At 38.5% G+C, this 20,130-nt stretch overlaps 1 protein-coding gene across 1 annotated transcript in view; it reads left to right on the top strand.

The window, feature by feature from the left end:
* LOC104637928 (gamma-aminobutyric acid receptor subunit pi) overlaps nucleotides 1–19,275 on the top strand; it is a 49,561-nt gene extending 30,286 nt beyond the window's left edge. The window contains 6 exon segments of the mRNA XM_075758191.1: nucleotides 1,864–2,001; nucleotides 11,875–12,027; nucleotides 12,876–13,069; nucleotides 18,673–18,882; nucleotides 18,884–18,907; nucleotides 18,909–19,275. Coding sequence (XP_075614306.1) covers nucleotides 1,864–2,001; nucleotides 11,875–12,027; nucleotides 12,876–13,069; nucleotides 18,673–18,882; nucleotides 18,884–18,907; nucleotides 18,909–18,986 — 797 coding nt within the window. The 3' untranslated portion in view covers nucleotides 18,987–19,275.
* Nucleotides 19,276–20,130: the final 855 nt, after the last annotated feature.

Genomic DNA, 20,130 nt, shown 5'->3' on the forward strand with positions numbered 1-20,130 from the left:
AATAGAAATTTGCAATTAGTATTTTCAAAGAACTTTCATAGGAAAGATCACCAAAACCTACTCGTTGTTCAGCTAATGAAAGTACTTTGGAACAAAAATGGTTCTATTAAAGCAAAACAACCTCCATTTGGAGATAGGTATGCTTGTTATTGCCCATCTGGGTGGTGAGAATTTTTCCCATCTCACACTAATCCAGAAGACTGAATATCTTGTAAAAATAAATAGGAAGTTACTGTGGTACTCTCTAGTTCTTTGGACTTTATTTAAATAATCTGCAGTTCATTTATACTGAAGGAAAATAAAATGAATCCATGCCTGGAGTCATGCATAAAAACTGCTTCTACAAGCCTCTTTGTTTTGACTGAGGACAGTGCAATCATTTGTTTATAGAAAAACGTTACTTTATTTTTCATCTCTGAAGGCTGGGAAATTTCCCAGCCCGTAGTTTTAGAGAATCAGGGACTTAGCTTGGATGTGCATGCTTTTGGCTTAATCTTTTGATACAGCAGTGTTTTGGCTTTAGTTGCTATAAACATGACAGTGTGTACAGAGATTCCTGGTGATGATACCTTTTCAATAAACTGGCAATGATAGCAAAAACAAGATTTACATTTAAAGAATGGTCAGGGAAAGAACTTCCAGGTAAAATTGCCATTTTATTTGGTAACCAGCACAGTGTTTCCTTGAAATGAAATTTCTGAACTCCTGTTTTTCCTACATTAAATGGCTGTAGGAAATCAGTTCTTTTTTGTCATTGCAAGAACCAAAGCCATTAACTTAAAAATATTAAAATGCTCTTTTTTATTTTAATGCATGTCTTTTTCTGTGATTCTAGAGCTTTGTTCTTTTTGCAGCATGTACCCTTGTGGAACGTATTGCATTATTGTCTCACACTGTAATTTACTTACAATTGACTGGATTCTAAAAATAATGATCTGCTCATGTTTCTGTCCCCTAAGCTTAGCTATTAATTTGCACAATATAAGTCTGTCAAATACAGGAATGATTGATCAAAGTAAGCTAAAGGAAAAGATGTTCAAATGCTCCCTGTTAACATGTAAATTACATTAACATAATCTTGAATTAATCATATACACTAGCCTGAAAATTGCTTGCCTTTTAATATAATGGGGAAAAACTACAGAGGTATTTTAGCTATGATTGAGCTGCATATTGACAAGTGTGTGCAAAATACAGTTGCCTTTTGATAGATGATTCATGTCCCATCTCAGCTCCTAATTACTACTTGAAGGTTAAGAGGAAGTTTTCTGGGGCTCCTGAAGTGTGCCACGCAGTAGAGCCTGCTGAAACATCAGCATCTAAGCTGGTGTCCTTGGGAAGCGTTCAAGCACCTAAGCCAAAATGTTGTCCCAAGTGACAACCCGAGCACAGTGCCAGTGTGCAGCAGCCCTGCTGCTCTCCTCACCCTGTCATTTCTATGGGAATGAGGACCAAATGCACTGCATCCAGAAACAGCATCCTGGGATGCAACAAAGGGCATGCTTAATGGTTAGTCCAAACACTGGCAGTGCTATAATTCATAAAAGCTCTGTTTCTTTAAAGCTTAATAGCTTTTGCCTTTAGAATGCCATGTGGTACTAATCTCTTTTATTAGTTTGTCATCTATACTAAAATAAGATACAAAAAAGACCACCTCCAAAAAGTCAGCTTTTAAATTATAAGACTTTGCATGTTATTGTGAGTTTTGTTGTGAACAGGCATTATGTTCTGCCAAAACCCATCATTGTTTATGTCGAATTGTACTTTCATGCAGACAAATAAGAAACAGCTGAACCATAAGTGTGCTCAACACTAATTAATTATTGTGTAAAATAAACACTTTTGGCTTGTGTATCACTACAGGGGGTTATAACATCAATGATGTCATGTTTTACTGGACTAGAGGAAATGATTCAGTTCGAGGTTTGGACACACTCCGACTGGCACAGTATACAGTAGAAGACCACTTTACCTCTGTATCCGAAGCGGTATATGAGACAGGTAAAACCACCCTTCTAACACTTTCTAGGTACAGTTTGGAATATGGCCCTGGAAACAGAGCAGCATTAAGGAACTGAGTGCGTTGCTTCCTGTTAGGATGAATGTTCTGCTAGATTGCATTCTTGAAACTGTACATACTTTTCCAGATGTTACCAGCAGAGGCTCAGGTAAGGTAAAGGATGAGAGTTTTTGAGCATTTTCTCAGAGGCTATGCACCATCTAAACAATGATAAACAGGAGATGTACTGCTTCCATGTTAAGTCAGGGAGAGTTCTTGTGCAGAAAGAAGAGCCTGTAAATTGGGCATTTAAATTGGAGAGAGGCCAGGGTGCCCAGCTCAGGACAGTTCCCGGCCTTCCTGGAAAGCTGCTCTGGCTTTATTGAGCAAGTGAAAAGCCTCTTTTTCAGCCATGGAAATGTCCATCAATATGCTAGGCGCTTTTAGAACTGCAAGAAGTTGGGTCTTATGGTGAGTGCTGGCAGGAGTTGCTCTTTACCTACAGCAGCTTCTGTCCAGCCTGGTGGGCAGCAGAGCGCAGATTGCCTGACCTGAGGTTCCTCAGTCTGGGGAAGGGTCAGAAGCATTTCCACAGACCTGCTCTTCTGCTGATCAAAGGAAACTGCTGTAGAAAGTTTTCTCTAACTGCAGGAATTAACCTTAAGAAAGAGTCTGCTCCTATTTATTTTCCAGAGATTTTGAAAGGGCTTTCAGAGAGTTCAGGACCTGCTAAACCTGCTTTATGGTCTTTGAGTTACTCTTAAGTCCTTCATTGCTGTTCTTCACTGTATACTCAGTTTCTTTTCTGCTCAAGTCAGCATGCCAACCAAAAGGGTGATCTTTAAATGAAGACACACATCCTTCAAAGCTGTAGCTTCACCAGAGGATATGTTAGTAATTCTGAATCACAGAAATATAGTTTCCCTATTCCATTGTTGGGTATTCCTGTTTTAATAATGCAACACAGAGAAATCTTATGATCTAATTTCAGGTATTAATTCAGGCTAAAAATCAGAGTTCTCTAAATGGACATAAAAGTAGAAAATGAAATACATACTACGAGGCTTCAGGATCAGGAAGTATCTTGCTACTTACATAAGTGACATCTGCTTGCCTTACTCCTCTTTACAGCTTCTGGGCAAGCAACATCAGGTTCAATCAAAGGAGAATAATCCTTTACTGCTGTTCTGCCCAGAAGGTTATTAGGACCTGTTCACCATACAGGAAAGAGGAAACCTTACCATCTTCTATTGTAGAGTCCAGACTTGAAAGCTAAAAAAATTCTATTTTTTTACCAAATAGAATAAAACCAATTTCCAATTATAACTGAAAAGGCATGATCAGATGAACTGTGCTCTTTTCAGTAAATGATGCTGTCTTCCTCCTGTTATGTTGGCAGTAATCATATGTATAATATCAAAAGCCACTTTTTCTTCTAATTATACATTTTAACATGTGAAACAATTCAATTAAAATTTCCCACACCTGCTTGTTTCACTTCTGTTCAAGAAAGCCATGTTATCAAGTGCTATGCAGAACTTTTAAAATGAAATCTCATAATCCTCTTAATTTTCTATGGAGTCATTATGAATTAGGTGCTGTTTTCTACAGATTTTTTTAGGAGAGCAGTGCCTACTGTACCTATATTAAAAGAAAAAAGCAACCAGATTATGGAACTGTGTAATCAATTTAGAAACGAAAAATGATGCTTTGCATTTCCTTAACAATAATAATGGGTATCTGAGAGTATTTTACAAATAACTGTTACATTAAGTGATTCACAAGGCTAAAGCTAGTGATACAAGAGAAGAGCTGTGTGCAGTATTTCCTAACACAGCAAAAAAAAAGCAGTCAGGATTTGATACTCTGTGAACTTGAACAGACAGTACAGCTGCTGTGCAAGTGAAATATTGTACAACAATGCAACCCCCAAGTTCACGTACAGCCACTGACAGAGCCAAACTGAAAATGTGATCAGCAAAATTCCTGCATAAGTAACTTCAATAAATTTAAGAAAAGGACATTGTGGATTAATCTTGTTTATAGAACAGCATGTATCATGTAATTATTGTAGTCACATAATGGTAAGTCACTTTGAAAAATGTTAGCTAGACTGCTGGCTAGGGTTTGGTGTTGATTTTGTTTTGGTACAGACCAATTTCATTTTGGACACGGGTAAATTGATTGCTAGAACCACTTCCTACATGTCTTTTAACTATAGTCCTTATTCTGGATACACGGATACACTCTTGGATCCCAAAACTGTGTATGTGCATCCATGGCTGCTGGGTTTTTATTTTAGCTGTCTAGCCAACAGCACCTGCATTCTCAAAGTAATAAATAAGGATATAAAAAGCTTGCCTTTCTTATTGGAAAAACATAAAAGCAATGAAGGACTGTTACAGTCTAGCTTTTTGTGTAAATAATCATAGAAATAAGGCTGAAACACACTTTAAGAATTCATTTAATCTATTCTCATGTTGCAAGGCAAGGTCATCTATATCTACAGACTACTTCCTGACAGATGTTTCTAGGAATATGTTAGAAAAACTTCCAAAGTGTCTGCTTTGCTCTCCCTAGATGATTTTTTCTGGTGACTATTACATGCATATTTTCCTCATGTCTAATCTTGATCTCCCTTGCTGCATTTCAAACCCATTATGTGGCTATAGAATACAAATTTCCTGCTATTTTTCAGCAGCTCTTTTACTACTTCAGGACAGATACATCTTTTCTCAGACCAACACTTTCTCTTTTTTAATTCATATCAACAGTTTCCTAGATCTCCTGTCTTTGCTATTGTTTTCCTGTCTTTGCTATTGTTCTCCTGTCAAATTTCTCATATTTTGCTGATGTGCAGCACCCAAAACTGTTCCCATCAGATATCCTCTATAGAGGGAAGGGTTCACTTAATGCATTTCAGGAACTCTGGTTGTCTTTATCCATTCCAGGTTGATATTTGCTTTTCTTGCAGAAAATTGTTGTGCATTTTCGCCCTTGTTCAGCTTGTGATTCCTTCTAGTATTCCACCTCGTTTATTACCCTGTAGCCACATATTCCCTGTGCTCTGTTTAGGGAGCTAGTAATTCCCATCTGAGTGTAGGACTTTGTACTTGCTTTTGTTGAGTTGCATCTTTTTTTTTTTTTTCAGGCTTATAGTTGTTGGGATAATCTTGAACTCTAATCGTATTCTCCAATGTGCTAATGCTCTACTTTTGAAAGATGCTTGGTATGTCATCATGTTTGTTTGTGAGCAGTACTGGGCATGGGACAGACCCTCAATATTATTGTGTTCCCACTCAATAAATGCTTCTATTATCACAGCACATGATAGCTAATTCATCTCAATTAACATTTGTAATTGGAGAAAGAAGCAAAAATGTCACTTAATACTTGAGGCTAACTGGCTGTTGATAGCTTTTCTTCCCTTAGGTCTTGTGCTCACTACTGCAACCCTCCTGCCAAGTCTTCAGTAGCAGCAGGAATGAAAAGGCTCAGCTTGCTCAGGTCTAGTCTAACACTGAGTCCTCAGCCTGAGCCCAGAAGGCAGGGAGAGTTATGGCAGGCAGGGCTCTCAATGCACCTCCCTGCCTAGAAAACTGAAGTCAGCAAAATGGCATACGCAAATGGTATTATTTTGGCAGAACAGAGGGAAAGAGACAAAAGCATAAAGTCAGTCTCCTCTCCTTGATGCACAAAGACATTTGCCCTCTTGAAAAAGACTGCAAAGGGAGCTGGCCACTGTTCCCTGTCTGCAGTCACTGCCAGGGTTTTGATGTCTATCACAAATCCTGCTTTAGCCTCCTTGGGCTAGAGGTCTTGTCAGACCTCATTTGGCTGTGCAGTGTTGAAACTCTGCTGAGTTGGTGCTCTATGTTATTTGCTTCTCAGATGGGAGGTCATGACTAAGCCAGTAGTGAGTATGTAAACTATACATAAACTATAAAGGGTGCCTAAGAGCGTATAAATACAACAGACTCCTACACAGAGTATATGTTCATCAGTCACAGTCTTTCTTGAGAGAAAGAGGCATTACCTTGCTTTGTCCTACAGACCTGTCTGCAGTTTCCCAAGGCTCAGGAGATCTTTTCAGTTAACAATTAAACTTTTCTGGGGTTTTTCAAATCTTTTTTTTTTTTGTATGGTACACTGAGTAACTTCTGTCATTCACATTATCAGTTCTTTTATAATCTGTAATTGCTCTCCAACTGTTATTTCTGAGAACATCTTCTTTGCCATACAGGGCTTACAATCTCAGAACCATATTTGGTATAATCTTATCTGATGAGTCTTTGGTCAGCCTCACCTAAGATTCAAGCAAGTACATATGCATATACATATGTTACCGTGTTATGTTCAACTTACCTCTCTGAGCTCATATAATCACTCTGTGTAAAGCAAAGTTTTCCACTTGAACTGATGTTGAAAAGTTTTCCATTGTGAGTGGTTTGTGGTACTTCTGCAATGTAGAACAGTTTAGAAAAGAAAAGAGTTTTGGAAAATGCATTGAAAAAGTTACGTAACATAAAACATATGGAAATGCAACAAATGGAATGAATATCAAGGATATTAAGAGACATTTTTTTGTTAACTTCTGGGGAGTTCTTTGTCATATAGACAGAAATACACACAAGCACTTGGAAAAACTTTCTGTGCATAATTGGTTTGTAATTTTTTACAGGTAAGCTAAATGGATAAATATATCTGCACACAAGCACTACATGAAAGGGTTTGTTTCATTCTTAGGAAATCTGAATTTCAAACTCACTTTTTGTAAAGCATTTTTGTGAAGATGAAACACATGTTCACAAGTCTGTCCTGATCTTTCATTTGCTTTAGTTCACCTCTGAAGAACAAGTAGGAAAAAAGGTAGTTTAAAAGATCTTGACTCTGAAGAACAGAAGACTATGATTGTTCGCAGAGGGAGGAACAAAAGAGCTGTAATAATGTATTAACCATATATATTGACACCCTTAATATCCTACATCAAAGAATTACATTTCAGTTGCACAACTTTTGTTGGGTGAAAGTGGGAACACTGCTTGCTCCTTAATGCATATGTTCATTGTAAACAAGCAATAAAAAAAAAATTGCATACCCAAACCTACTTTTTCAGCATGTAGTTAAAGCAGTAAAACTCTATTAAAAGCTTTCCTGTGCTGTGCTCTTAAAAGGTGCAAGAAGAGAAGAAAATGATGCATTGGTACAGTTATACTGATGCGCTTGTGAGATATGCATCACACATTTTAGCTGGCACCCAAGAGGTTAGCATACATATTTCATGATAGAGAAGAATGTGCTCTTTGTGCCTGACTGCACACCCCTATGCAGGATACCAAAGTGCTTCTTACATAAAGAGTGATGCGGAGCAATCTTTTATGGGAGTAGAGTTCATCAAAAAGTCCACATGAAGTAACTGTGGGGAAGATGCTCCCATCCCGTAATGCTAGAGTGGGAGTTAGGAACTGCTGACAGTGTTTGCAGAGCACCAGTCCTTCCTTCAGGTGCCTCTGCTGTGACTGTCTGCTGGTCAGAGGGCAGCAGGAAAGAGCAGAGAGGCAGTGTCCTGCTATCAGCTGGGAACAGATGCCATAGAAAAATGGGGTAATAAAAAAATGGATGACTTGGGGTGATAAGGAATTGTGTTTGTTTACTTTATTTCTCAGGCAGTGCAGCAATAGTCAGTGTTGATAAAATCATCAATGTTATGACAAGATCTATATGAAGTGTCAGGTAGGCAGTACTGTACATTAGAATATTGTTTTCAGAAGCCAAAAGCCAAACTTCAAAGGCAAGTTATAAAGAGGAATAAACTAGTTTTTCTTGCCTTCAGAAAGGTCTGCCTTAGATGTAGACCTGCTCAGTTACTGGGAAAGAGTCTATGTTGGTATAATTTTTATGATACTGAAACAGAAGTAGTTAGCTGGAACCAACTGATACTTGATTTCTTTCACCTCTTTCTACTTTCTAGGGTACTCTTTTCTTTTTCTTTTCTTTTTTTTATTTAAGTGGTTAGAGAGTTAGAGTAAGTATGGAGACTATAACCTGCTGTCTAGATTTGTTCTTCATCTACAAGATAGAGCTACTGTCTAGTTTTGTACTTCTGTCCCTCTAGTAAATGCCATAAAGCCAAGTAACTCAGCTTAATCTTCTTTTGCTGTGGATGACCTAAGTAGAGAATATGTCACCTTCTGGTGGGTTTAGAGTATGTATACTGACAGTCATTTAGGCTCAGATTCATCTGGGAAACTGTTAAACATAGTAATACTTTGGTAAGCGCTAACACTGCTGCAGTTAGTGATCTGCACGGAGATTATTTCCATCACATTATCTAATTTAAAATCAGAGCAGTCCACACGCCTAAGGTGCCATCCACCATGGGCCAGAAACTTCAGTGAAAAAGCATCTTCTCTTTTTAATACAAATACTTTGTTATCAGTAAGACTCAAGCAAAGGGCAAGCTTGACAGTTTTGAGGAGTTAACTTGAGCTGTACTCGAGTTAACTCTAGTAAAGCTAGGACTAGAATGACATAAATCTGTTTCACTTTTGATCTGACTGATGGCACTATAGCCTCAGATGTGCAAGTCAAAGGCAATGAGATACAGCGTTCCTCTCATATGCAACTCATGTAATAGGATGACGTGGTTTAGGAGTAGCAAATCTGTTTCTTTTTAAAGAGGGTAGCTTTTGGTACATGTGGAGTGTAGGTGAAAAAAGGACTGTAATATTTCCCTATCTTCATTTTGTCCCACTGCTCTTTAGCATGCTAAGTATGCATTGCATACTTTTTCTTGAGTACTTCTTCTTTCAGTTTATTACAGCAAGAGCTCATATGAATTCTATATATAGGTTGCTTCAAAATTTCCATTATAAAAGCTCTTTTGAACTCTTTAGAGAAATGCTGACGCTATTATTATCACGTCCATGATGTGTCTTTGGATTCTAGCAAGCAGAAAGCCTTAAGGTTAGAGAAATGGCTTTTCTTTGTTCCCCAAAAAGCCACTCAGCTATATGCTGTTACATCTCTATTTCTCTTTGTTGTTCGTATTGCTTCAGAAATTTCTGGCACCAGGAAAAATAACATGAAAGAACACAGGGACATTCAAAGGGCTTGTCTACACTTGGAAATCGCAGCAAAGTGGCAAAGTGTGACTTAAGTTTGATATTTTGTACATGTACAAAATGTACACACTTGACTTTTGTACTGAGGTGAACAGAGATCCAGTTGTAGGGTGCTAATGAGGAAAGGGTATTGCTGTTGTGTATTGGGTATTTCAGAGTCTTCCTTCTTAAAGAGAAGCTGTAAGGCTGAACAACAGGAACCCCCATGTGCCTGTGGTACCCTGCAGGAAGTCCAATCTCTTCACTCCCCTTTGCTGTGTACGTGGCACCGCATCCTTCCCCATGGTCAGCACAGAAACACAAGGCAAACAGCCTTTGTGGAGGACTCTGTTTCCTGCTGGTGGTTTGCACCCTCTGCACTCTCACACGGGCTCTGGGTTGACACCCTTCCCTCACTCACAGCGGCCGTGCCGTCATCCTTTGTGTGCTAGCTGCAAGCATGCCACAGTAACGACAGTTTGGGGTACAAACGCTGCAGAGAAAATACTGGTTTTCTATTTAAAAGTATCTGTTTTGACTTTGAGCTAAATAACAGTCTAGAAGATTGCAAGCAAAATTAATAAAATCCTTAACAGTTTTTGTTCAGGTTTTAAATGCTTGCTCTCGCACACTAGGAAGCCACAGACTTACAATTGCCTGTGCAACCCTAATTCTCTTTCCCTAAATATGCTTTATGTTGTAGTCTTTTATTGTACAGACTCAGTGTTTTTCCATAGCACTAGTGCTTGATTTAGTGTGAGGATGAGTGCAGACAGAAGCAGAAGTAATGTTGCACAGTCAACGGTAAGTTTTGCACTTACTAACTTTTGACTGCTTTACTTTGGTCTGCTTACACTTAAAATGAATTTTGGTGGGCAAAATGACTTTTACTGAAACAACTGTATTGGTAAAAATCACAGTATTGCTAGAGGTACACTAATGTAATGTTTCTCTTTTCACATAAAAATGATGATAAGATATAAATTATCTTTGTATCTCCTGCTTCATGGAGAGAATTAAAGTCTACTGCCCATCTTTGTATCCTTTTGTCTATCAGTCAGAAACGTGAAGAACTCACTATGTTGAACTTACGAAGAACAACCCTAAGTACAGCGTATTTGTTCCTTCAGGAGGATAACTACCAAAGGACTGTTTAGTCTACTACTGGAAAGGCAGAGTCAACATGGCAGAAAGCTTGATTAAGTTTTCTTAAGTTAGATTAGAAATTAGGCATTCACTTTTAACACAGTGATTTTAATCTTTGTAACAGATTACTAAGAGAAATGGGGGATGCTGCCTGTCTTGGTATCCTCTGATTAAGTCTAGATGTCTGTGTGAAAGGTGGACTCTATTCCAATCAAAGTGATTGAGTTCAAAGCAAGAGATAACTGGGGAAATTTAATGACTTGTGATTAGGGTCAGACTACATAATCTAGTGATTCTTTCTGATTTTAAGAGTTCTATGAAACCTTATTGTTCTCTGGATACAATTTATACATTTTAAAAATGGAAAGTTAACCATCCATTTTCTAGCCTGGGAACAAGATGACATGTCTTGGCAACCATTACTTGCACTTGAAGCTTTTAAAAGTATTCTTCTTTGACTTCATGTCTCACAGAACACCTGAGGGATGCACAAATAGCCCATCTATGCATATATTGCTGTTTCTAAAGTTGTTGTTTCTATTCACCATTCTGTAGTTTTGTCCTGACTCACAGCCCTCAGCATTGGATACGAACACAGGTCCTGGACCTGTTGGATTAAAATAGACAAAGCCAAAGCTATCTGACCACAGCAGATTCAAGCATTACTCTCTCACTGATATTCTGGTTCTTTTGTTAAAATAATGTTTTAAAAAAAATAAATACTTTAACACAATTTCGAACAACAGAATAAAAAGTCTGTTCTGCACATTTAAGTTAGTAAAAAGCAAGCTTTTGCCTTACTTTGATCAATTTGATCCTGCGCTTTGGTTGCCCAAACGTAGCCAAATTTTGCTCGGTTAGTGAGCTGGGTATCAAATTCAGGTTCTACTTACCAGAGTGCTGTTCCCTAATGAAACCCAATTCTGTCTTTGACTGTGGGCCCAAACTTCCATCTTCTCAAAATCACTCATTTAGAAGCAAACCATTCATGCCACAACAGTGACACTGCTCAGAACAGCAAAAACACTGTAATGCACTAATGTAAAGAGAAATTAGATAGTGAAGACGTTTGTTTTTAAGTGGAAGTCAGCACTATCAGAGAAGGTACCTTTGATCCACATCTTGAGCAACAGTAAATGAAAATAAAAGCAAAATAAACCAGACATTTGAGGCAGTTAAAGATAAGGACCCATGCTAACTTCATAAAATTACAATTGCCATTACGCTAGTTTATATAGTAGTTCATTGTGGTAATTCTTTTGAATAGCCACAGCTAAATACATACGTGATTTCAAATTTCCTTGCATTGTGTTACATAATGAAACATTCTTTCCTCACGTTGATGGATTTATTTTTTCCTTCGCTAATCCTCAGTGAATTTCCAATTCAAGACATCTTTAATGAAACTTCTGAATATGGTGACCGTGTATTATATATTTTGATTTTTTCCTTCAGTTCAATTTAGTTGTCAGGACAGAATTTTTCAGCTCTGTGTTTAATTTTTTTCAAGCTTGTTTGCTAAGCTTTCACTACATCATAATGTACAAAAGTAATACAGGTTGGCAATTTAAAGAACTTTTTATGAATTGCACCTACACAATATTTTTTTCCCTGCTCTTTCCACAGGACGTTACCCAAAATTAGTGTTTCACTTCGAACTCAAGAGAAACATCTTGTATTTCATACTAGAGACATATGTACCATCAATCCTACTGGTTGTGCTCTCCTGGGTGTCATTTTGGATAAGCCAGTCATCAGTTCCAGCCAGAATCTGCATAGGTGAGAAGCCAATAAAACAAAACAAAACAAGAGTTGGATCATTAAGATGCTTTGTTTATTGCCCATACATGGCATCCATTTCCAAAAGTTGCAAACAGTTCTGAGTTTTATGGAATTACTTTTCTGGTTTGCCATCTGCAGTACATCATGCAGATTCCCCTTAAAGCCTTGCTATTCTTTAACTAAGAAAACGTCTTTGGGAGCTACAGGAGACTTGGTGGCAGGGGAGGCTGCTTGAAAGCAAAGGAGAACAGTCATTTCGGAAATAATTTCAACATATTCAAACACATGGTGTGCACAGACAGAATTATGAGGCTTTTGTGAGGGTTAATGATACATACTAATTATCACATGAATAATAAGAGAATTATAAGAGATTAAATATAATTAATTTCAAATAAAGGAGATTCTGAAAGGGAAAGAATGTAAATCAGTTCTGATCAGTTGCAGGTGGGTGGGAAAAACTCCTACAGAATAGGGAAGAAAGAAAGATATCACATCAAATGAGGCCAGTGGGCAACTACACTGAGCAAAATGATATCTGAATGTTTTAAAGGGAGTGTTTGCATAGTATTGCAATAATAAGTTAATCATAAATATACATTCTATGACACCAGATTTCCAGTCTTCTCAGCTTTACAAACAGTTTTCATGAGTGTTTTTAAGCATTTAACTTCAGAATCACAAGTTCATGTAAAACTTTTCCTTCCAAAACATGACACATTAAATGCTGTGGCATACTAGGAGTTCACAGAGCCAGGAAAAACTGTCTTGTAGCAGGACCCTTGCAGCAGAGAGCCTCGTTGCCATCCCTGTTTTATCAGAACTTATATTTTTGTGTTGCACAGGTGTTACCACAGTCCTTACTATGACAACGCTGATGATGGGAGCCAGGACTTCACTCCCAAATGCTAATTGCTTTATTAAGGCAATTGATGTGTACCTCGGTATCTGCTTCAGTTTCATCTTTGGAGCACTGTTAGAGTATGCTGTGGCTCATTTCTGCACTCTGCATCGACTCAGTTCAAAGGAACTTCCAAAGGTATTTTAATTCTTTGATTGTTTTCCTACACAACGGACTTCAATTATGCCTGCCAAAGAGAATGAATTATCTTACTTACTACTAGTGGTAAATGTATTTAAGGTATTTTTTATTTTAGAATAAGGTCAGTGAAAACAGAATAACCTTGAGAAAAGAAAATAAAATTGTATACCCAGAAGTTTTTGGAAGAGATCAAATTAAAACATCCTTCCATAATGATTCTCTCTCTTGGCATGGACTTTATGGCCACTTATCAAACATATCACAGAAATCATAGGCATTTGTTGTATCCCCAACAATGGCATACACTTACTTACACTTCAAAAATTAGACTGAGCTCGGTGACTTGATCTTATTGCAATACAGTGAAAAAGAAAAAAGAAAAGATTGTATCATATTCCATTTATGAAACCTTCTGCACGCCCATGGCACATGAGTCAGTTTACTAGCAGACAGCTTCACATCTTAGGTGTACCAGATCCCTACAGCCTTCCACTTACACCTTCTCTTTCAACAGCTGCAGCTGAAGCTCAGACTGGGGTTCATTTTCTGCATTGTTATTGTAGCAGCACTTTCTGATTCTCACAACTCTGAAATACTGTGAAATATACTTAAAATAAAAAGGGAGCAAATCAACATAGGCATTTTTTGAGTCTGGTGGTTGTCATCTTGCTGAAATAATGAGGACAGGTCAATGAAGAAGTTTTGTCGCATCTTCCATCTCCAGTGTTTAGCACTGGCTTTCATAAGCAGTGAAAAGAAATCACAAGAAAGTTGGAAGCTGATTGTCTCGCAGCTTTTAATTACGGAACTGAATCTAATATGCATAATAGGAAAGAAAATTTTAAGCAGCTTATGAAATTTCTGGATGAATAGAAAAAAGTAAAACATAGAAAGTGAGAAAAAGCAGGAAGAAGTTTGGTTGAGTGCTGTAGGGATAAATGGCTAGAAGAAGAAAGATTGTTAACTATTGAAGCCAAACTAGAACAGAGCGTCACAAATGCCTAAGCAAAGCTCCGCGGTAGGTTCAAGAAACAGGTTATTGAGTTCAAATGGAGAAGCTGAAAACAGTGGAGATCAGCCAAGATGTGGGGGTTTTATGCCTAGATAATTCAACAGTTAATATGGGATTTTGGGTGTTTGGATGAGAGATGAGGTTCTGTAAATGCACAGGAATATGTTCAAAGCTGTCATTAGATCTAGGTGTGTGGAGAAGGACTGGAAATGGACACGAAGCTGAGCCACCCAGTGGGTTTTAAAAGACAACATCTAATGGGGGAATGTCTGCAAGTGGGAAAACACTTGTTTTGAATGAGGATTTGAGTGGAAAGCCTGAAAGTAATTTTTCTTGGCAAGGTAGCATTAGTCACGATTCCCTCTGAGCATATCCATCTTGTGAAGTAAGTGGTTGTCATTTTGCTCATAGAGCAGAAAAAATGAAAAGCTTATTGGGGTTTGGGTAAGAAAGTGTTTCAGTGCTTGGATGATTAAGCATCTTTGGATATGTGAAGGGCACTTATGACTGCCCTTGCCTTCGCCTTCCTGTGTCAGATTCCCTTTCATCTGTGGCACACGTAAGTAGTGCTTGCAGGTGGGGCAGACATGGGAACTCGCGGACTTCAAAGATGTGCGTGGAAGTAAGTGGAGGTACAGCCATAAAATGAGGAAGAAAGAAAGACTTAGGGTGCAGCTTTGTGATGGACTTAATGACTGTCACTTCAGGCATGTTTCCTGCCTCTGCTGTGCATCAGGAGTGAGCAAGCCAGTCCAGTCCAACTTGCTTCTTGCCCACACAAAAACAAGCATATAAGGGAAGGGGCAGTTGGTTGGTTCTAGATCAACTCACGACTCTGTAGAATAAGAAAAATGCCTGTCACGTCCTTTCCCTGTTGTAGCCAAGGACAAGCACTGCTTACTGAGCAGAGTGCCACGGAGAGCATGCCTCACTTGTATTTCTCATTTCTCTCTGTAAAACCCAAAACATCACAAGGACAGCAGTAGCAGCTAAAATCTCATGTCACTGTCTAGCAGACACTTAACAAATTTCTGTGTGAGTATCATCACTGTTAATGTGTTCTCATTATCGTATTCTCTTGTGGACATAGGTTAATTAGAAATCTCACTTCCCAGTTTGTTATTCCCATATGCGAGCTGATACAAAATTTGCACTCAGAATTATGTAAATAAATGTAGGGGGTGCATTGAAAATAAAACCCTCTGCCTTGTGTAGGAATTATTTGTACTGGTTTGCTTTCTGCTTTGCTCTTTCAAGCAGCTGGGCACTGGCATATCATGTTCTTTCGAAGCCTTTGGAGTCTCAGTTTAGAATATAAACTGGTAAAACAGCTCATCATATCCACACTCTTGCAACGTCTCACATCATGTGAACCAGGACCCGCAGAGACAGCTTCAAAGCTAATGGCAAAAGCAGAGGAACCACTTGCTGCAAGGAAGGTCAGGCAAAATGTGCCTTTCACACCAACGGTGTAACAGACTGCCTAAACGGAGAGGTTTCCTCTCCAAAATCCTGAGTTTCTTCTCTTTTATACAAGAGTGTGCTCTCCTATACAACAGAGAAAATCTCCTTGGCCTTCATCTGTCTTTCACCTAAACCTCTCCCTTTTGGTCAGAAAGGAGGAATGTTTGAAAACTGGAAATAAGGTTACAAGGGCCGTGTTCAGCCTACACGGCATTTCTGTGCAAGCATTGTGCAGTCTTTCTGAGCACCGTGAAAGTTCCAGGTGTGCAGCCCTCTAGGTTGAAATATTTTTAATCTTGTGTGTCTTTATTATTCAATGGAAGTGACAACTTTCCTCAATTCTGTTGGCTGTTAGATGTCAGCAAACACTTAATCTAGTACAAATGGCAGCCACAGTAGCAGGTGCCGTATATGGTGCTTTTCAGGTGATGTACAGTACCTTTTCTGGATGCAACCGATTTTGTATCCAAACAGAGCCCTTAGCGCCAGCTGCCATTTTCTCATTGACAGCTGGAATCCAGAAAAAACTTCGTGTGACATTTAAAATTAGAGCTGCAGTTGAACACTTGCAACACAATTTTTTTATATATAGTGTAAACGAGTTTAATCTTTCATCACATTCAGTTCTCCATAGTGAGTTGGAAAAGTCCCTTGATAGACCCGGTTTATAAGACTGGCAGTTGTGGTTCTGCTCTAGACTAGCTTTCTCCTTTTCAAGGAATGTGATACAGCACTTCTGCTGTAAACTCATCTCTGCCCTGCCTTGTAAAACTGCAAACAGAATCAAGTACATATGCACAACGTTTGGTATTTTCTGCTTAAGTAATAACTGCCTCTTGGGGAGTAGAAGGGAGTTAAGAACAGCCTAATAAAGCATCAGCCTCCTGTGAATTGTTCACATGCGGTTGCGTGAAAAGAAAAATGGCACGTACGTGATGTCCTTTCGTGCTCTGCAGTAAAATTAATTCTGTACAACTTTTAGCCGGCCCTACCTGAGAGACAAATAGACTCTTACACTGAATAATGCCCCAAATCCTGCCAGTTTGGAAGTATAGATGTTGTTTTTCTCCTTTTCCCCTTCCTAAAAGAGAGCAGTGGAAAAAGTCAGGACTCTTCTGACAGGTTTCTTCATTAACTTTTGAAGCGCTGCGTGCATTCGTTTGGCTGCTGCTCCGGTGCCTTGTTTGAAGTGCCAGGTGCTGCTGACAAAAGCTCCTCTGCCATCCCCAGCGCCTCCCTCAGCTGCCTGAACGTTTTGAAGCAGAAGAGCTAGTTATTTATAAGAGAGTTGGGCCCCCAAGGTAAAACTCCAGGTTTGAGTTTTTACTACTACCTGGGGAATTGTTTAAGGTTCAGACTGGAATTTTATGGATTGATCCTCCTCTTATGCTTTATAGGCAGATTTTTATCCTGGCCTTTGGTTTTGAAATTCTCACGTAGCTGCAGGAGGCTAGGTGGAGGATGAGCAAGGTTTTGTAGTCAGTGTATTTTTAGGATGACACGTTGTGTTGAGCTACATTTATCTCTCTCAAATAAAATATACTGGATTTTTTTGGCAAATTGAAAATGAAAAGCTGTAATAATCCCATTTTCTAGTTCCATCTGTTCCTGCTTTGCTGTATTCACAGCAGTGTAAGGACATGGTCCAGACTCTGCTTTAATTTTCAAGGACATTACTAATTTTAGATGAAGAAAGGCTCAAGAGCCGTGCCGTCTACAAGTACCCTGGCAGAAGAGCAATTCTGCACCGGCATGGAGATCACTTACGTGGCTTAATGAGCTTTCTTTGACTTTAATAGCTGGGATCTTTCTAAATTAGCTTTTTGTGTGGCTACATATAGGGCTGTACATCTTAACTTTTCTAAAGTTTGTCCTTGTCTAATCTATTTCTTCTCATGATACAAATGGAAAAAGCAAATTGCTTGGAGGAGAGAGATTCTGTATTCTGCATTTCACAAATAATTTTTTAGCCTTTTCTTGCTTGTTTGCCACTCGCTGATTTGGAAGGTAATAAAGTCATCAGGAGAAAATAAAAATTATGTATACACCTGCCTGAATTAAAAGGACCCTTCCTCCAACAATACAAATTTATGTGTAGCTTAGATACAAAGTTGGAGCCAATGTTTGTAGTTTGGACTGGCTGGTATCTCTGCAATATCCCAAACCAAACTAAATACTCAGGACTGTCAAGAAAGTTTGTGTTTAGAGCTGAAACTGCAGCTGATGTCTAATCCCGTGTCCTCTGAAGTCAATAACAGAAACCCGCTGACTTCAAAGGGTGAAGATTTCATACATGAACTTCATGGCTTCGAGCCATTTCTAATCAAAGAAACAAAACCCACCAGAAGGCTTATACAACATTCTCCAAAGAGCTGTCTTGATGCAGTGAAGCACATAAAAATGCGCTTAACCTTAGCATAACTTTGAACTTAAAGCATGGGTTTCAGGACTTGAAACAATGTAGTATGAGCTACTTAGTACTGAATTAGTTTGTGGGGCTTGTCCTTCTTATGATCCTCTTTTTTTTTGTGCTTTTTGTTGTGTGTGTGGTTTTTGTGTTTTGTTTTTTCCCCAGAGTAATTTGATTTTCATCACACAGCACTGGGAACAGAGTAGCCAAATGCACAGAAGGAAAGTGTTTTGTGTGCTGGGGTGCTTGATTTGGGCTGCAACCAGCTTGACGAGCTGGTCTGGCAGCTCCCCCACCTTCTCCATCTCCGGACTGGGGTTGCTTTCTAGACATTGCTTTCTGTTTACCCACTTTCTAGACACTGACCCTTGCGAGTATTTTTCCCTGAGCAGAAGACAGTTTATTGTTTTGCATTTCATGGATTTGGTGCTGTCCTAAGAAAATCTTAGTGGTCCATATTTGAACAAATCCAGCTTTGCTTGATGTTCCTACGAAAGCTTTTGCACCAAGATGTTGTCGAAGTCAGTGTTTTTCCTGTAAATGGAGGTTTTGAAAGTTGAAAGGAGCTGTCTGGTGCATATAGGTGCTCACCCTTGAAATCAAGGAGTGAGCTACAGGAGGAGTCATAAGAAAAATCTTATTATTTGCCGCAGCTCTAAAGTAAATAGGTGATGAAACATGCACTTAAGTACCTGCAATTTTGTTTCCTATCAGGATGAGGATGAAGAGGCTGAAGAAGAGAGGAATGGAGTCTTGGCAGCAGTCGCTAACAGTTGCAGTGCCTCTGACAGTATCAACAAGACCGATTCAAACAAAAGCAGCAAAACCAGCATTGATGGAAAAAGGGAGAGGAGTAAACACAGTGCGTGTAGTTCACCAATGTCAGTAATGAAAAGACTTTTCTGTATCTTTGATTGCTTCCACTGTTAAAAATCCTTACCACATAGACAAACTATGCCAGATTTTCTTTCCCATTATCATTCATCATAATTAATGTATTTTATTGGGTATATTATTTGTATTTCTAGATATTTTAATGTGTAAAATTGGTTTTAAAATTTAGAAAGTGGATATGGGAGGGGAAGTTGCAGAAGAATGAGGTGCATTTGAATAAAGGGATATGAAAGGACATGCCATCTTTTCAAGCATTTCTACAAAGGTTCTTGTTAACTCACTTTTCCACTGTTGAATGACTGTCATCCAAAACTGACTTTCCTGTTTAGCATGCATGTCCTATATTAAACAGCTTATCAAAGAAACAAAGAAGTCCCTTTTTTAATATTTTAATGTCAACTTTGTAAAATAAGTTATATTACATTTGTTCTGAACTGCGTAAAAATAAAGAGAATGAAGAGTGTTTTCTTGCTATGCTTTCAGTATTCAGTTCCTTCTAGCTTTGTCAATTATACATAAATTATATGTATAGATTATATTAGATATATATTAGATTATTATTATTATAGATTATATAAGAAAATGTATAATTGCAGAACAAAGTGGTTTTGCTTCATAGCAAGAAACAGCTTGAAGGCATGTGCTACCAACACAAAACAAACCAATATATTCATCTTTGTATGGTCACAAATGTGTATTGAGACTCATCCCTACATCTTTAGACAAACTCCCATAGGCATCAATGGCTTTTCTGAATAAGTGCAGGGCAGAATATAGAAATGGACTGGAGCCAAAAGGTTTTAGATTCAGAGAGCGTTTTTTCTCAAGTGAGGACATACTTAGGTGTATAGAGCAGTCCTTAATGGAATATGGCCATTTGTCCTGACGTTTATGCTCTGTACTCTGCTCAGTCGCAACTGCCTGAGTAACTATTATGCAGAGGAAAAATTTGACGTGCTTAATTTTCAGCTTAGCAAATTCCTCTTGAGTCACTTGCCATTAAAAATTTCACGTAAAGATGAAAAGCATTACTTCTTGAATTGAAAAGAAAACCTCTGGATATGCAATAGCTCTTGGTGAGAAAAGGGAAAGTTTTACATGACCCATATCAGAGAATGGTTACGCGTGATGAAAAACCGTAACAGTCTTTCTGAGTGGCTACTTCACTGACGGATGTTATAGAAGTTGTTCATATGACAACCTGTTCCTTATACTGCAATCTGGAACTTTGGAAGTTCTTATTATACCTTTTGCCTGACCTCAATATATGTGTGGGTT

The sequence above is a fragment of the Balearica regulorum genome, chromosome 7 (assembly GCF_011004875.1).
Source record: "Balearica regulorum gibbericeps isolate bBalReg1 chromosome 7, bBalReg1.pri, whole genome shotgun sequence".
Classification (NCBI taxonomy): domain Eukaryota; kingdom Metazoa; phylum Chordata; class Aves; order Gruiformes; family Gruidae; genus Balearica; species Balearica regulorum.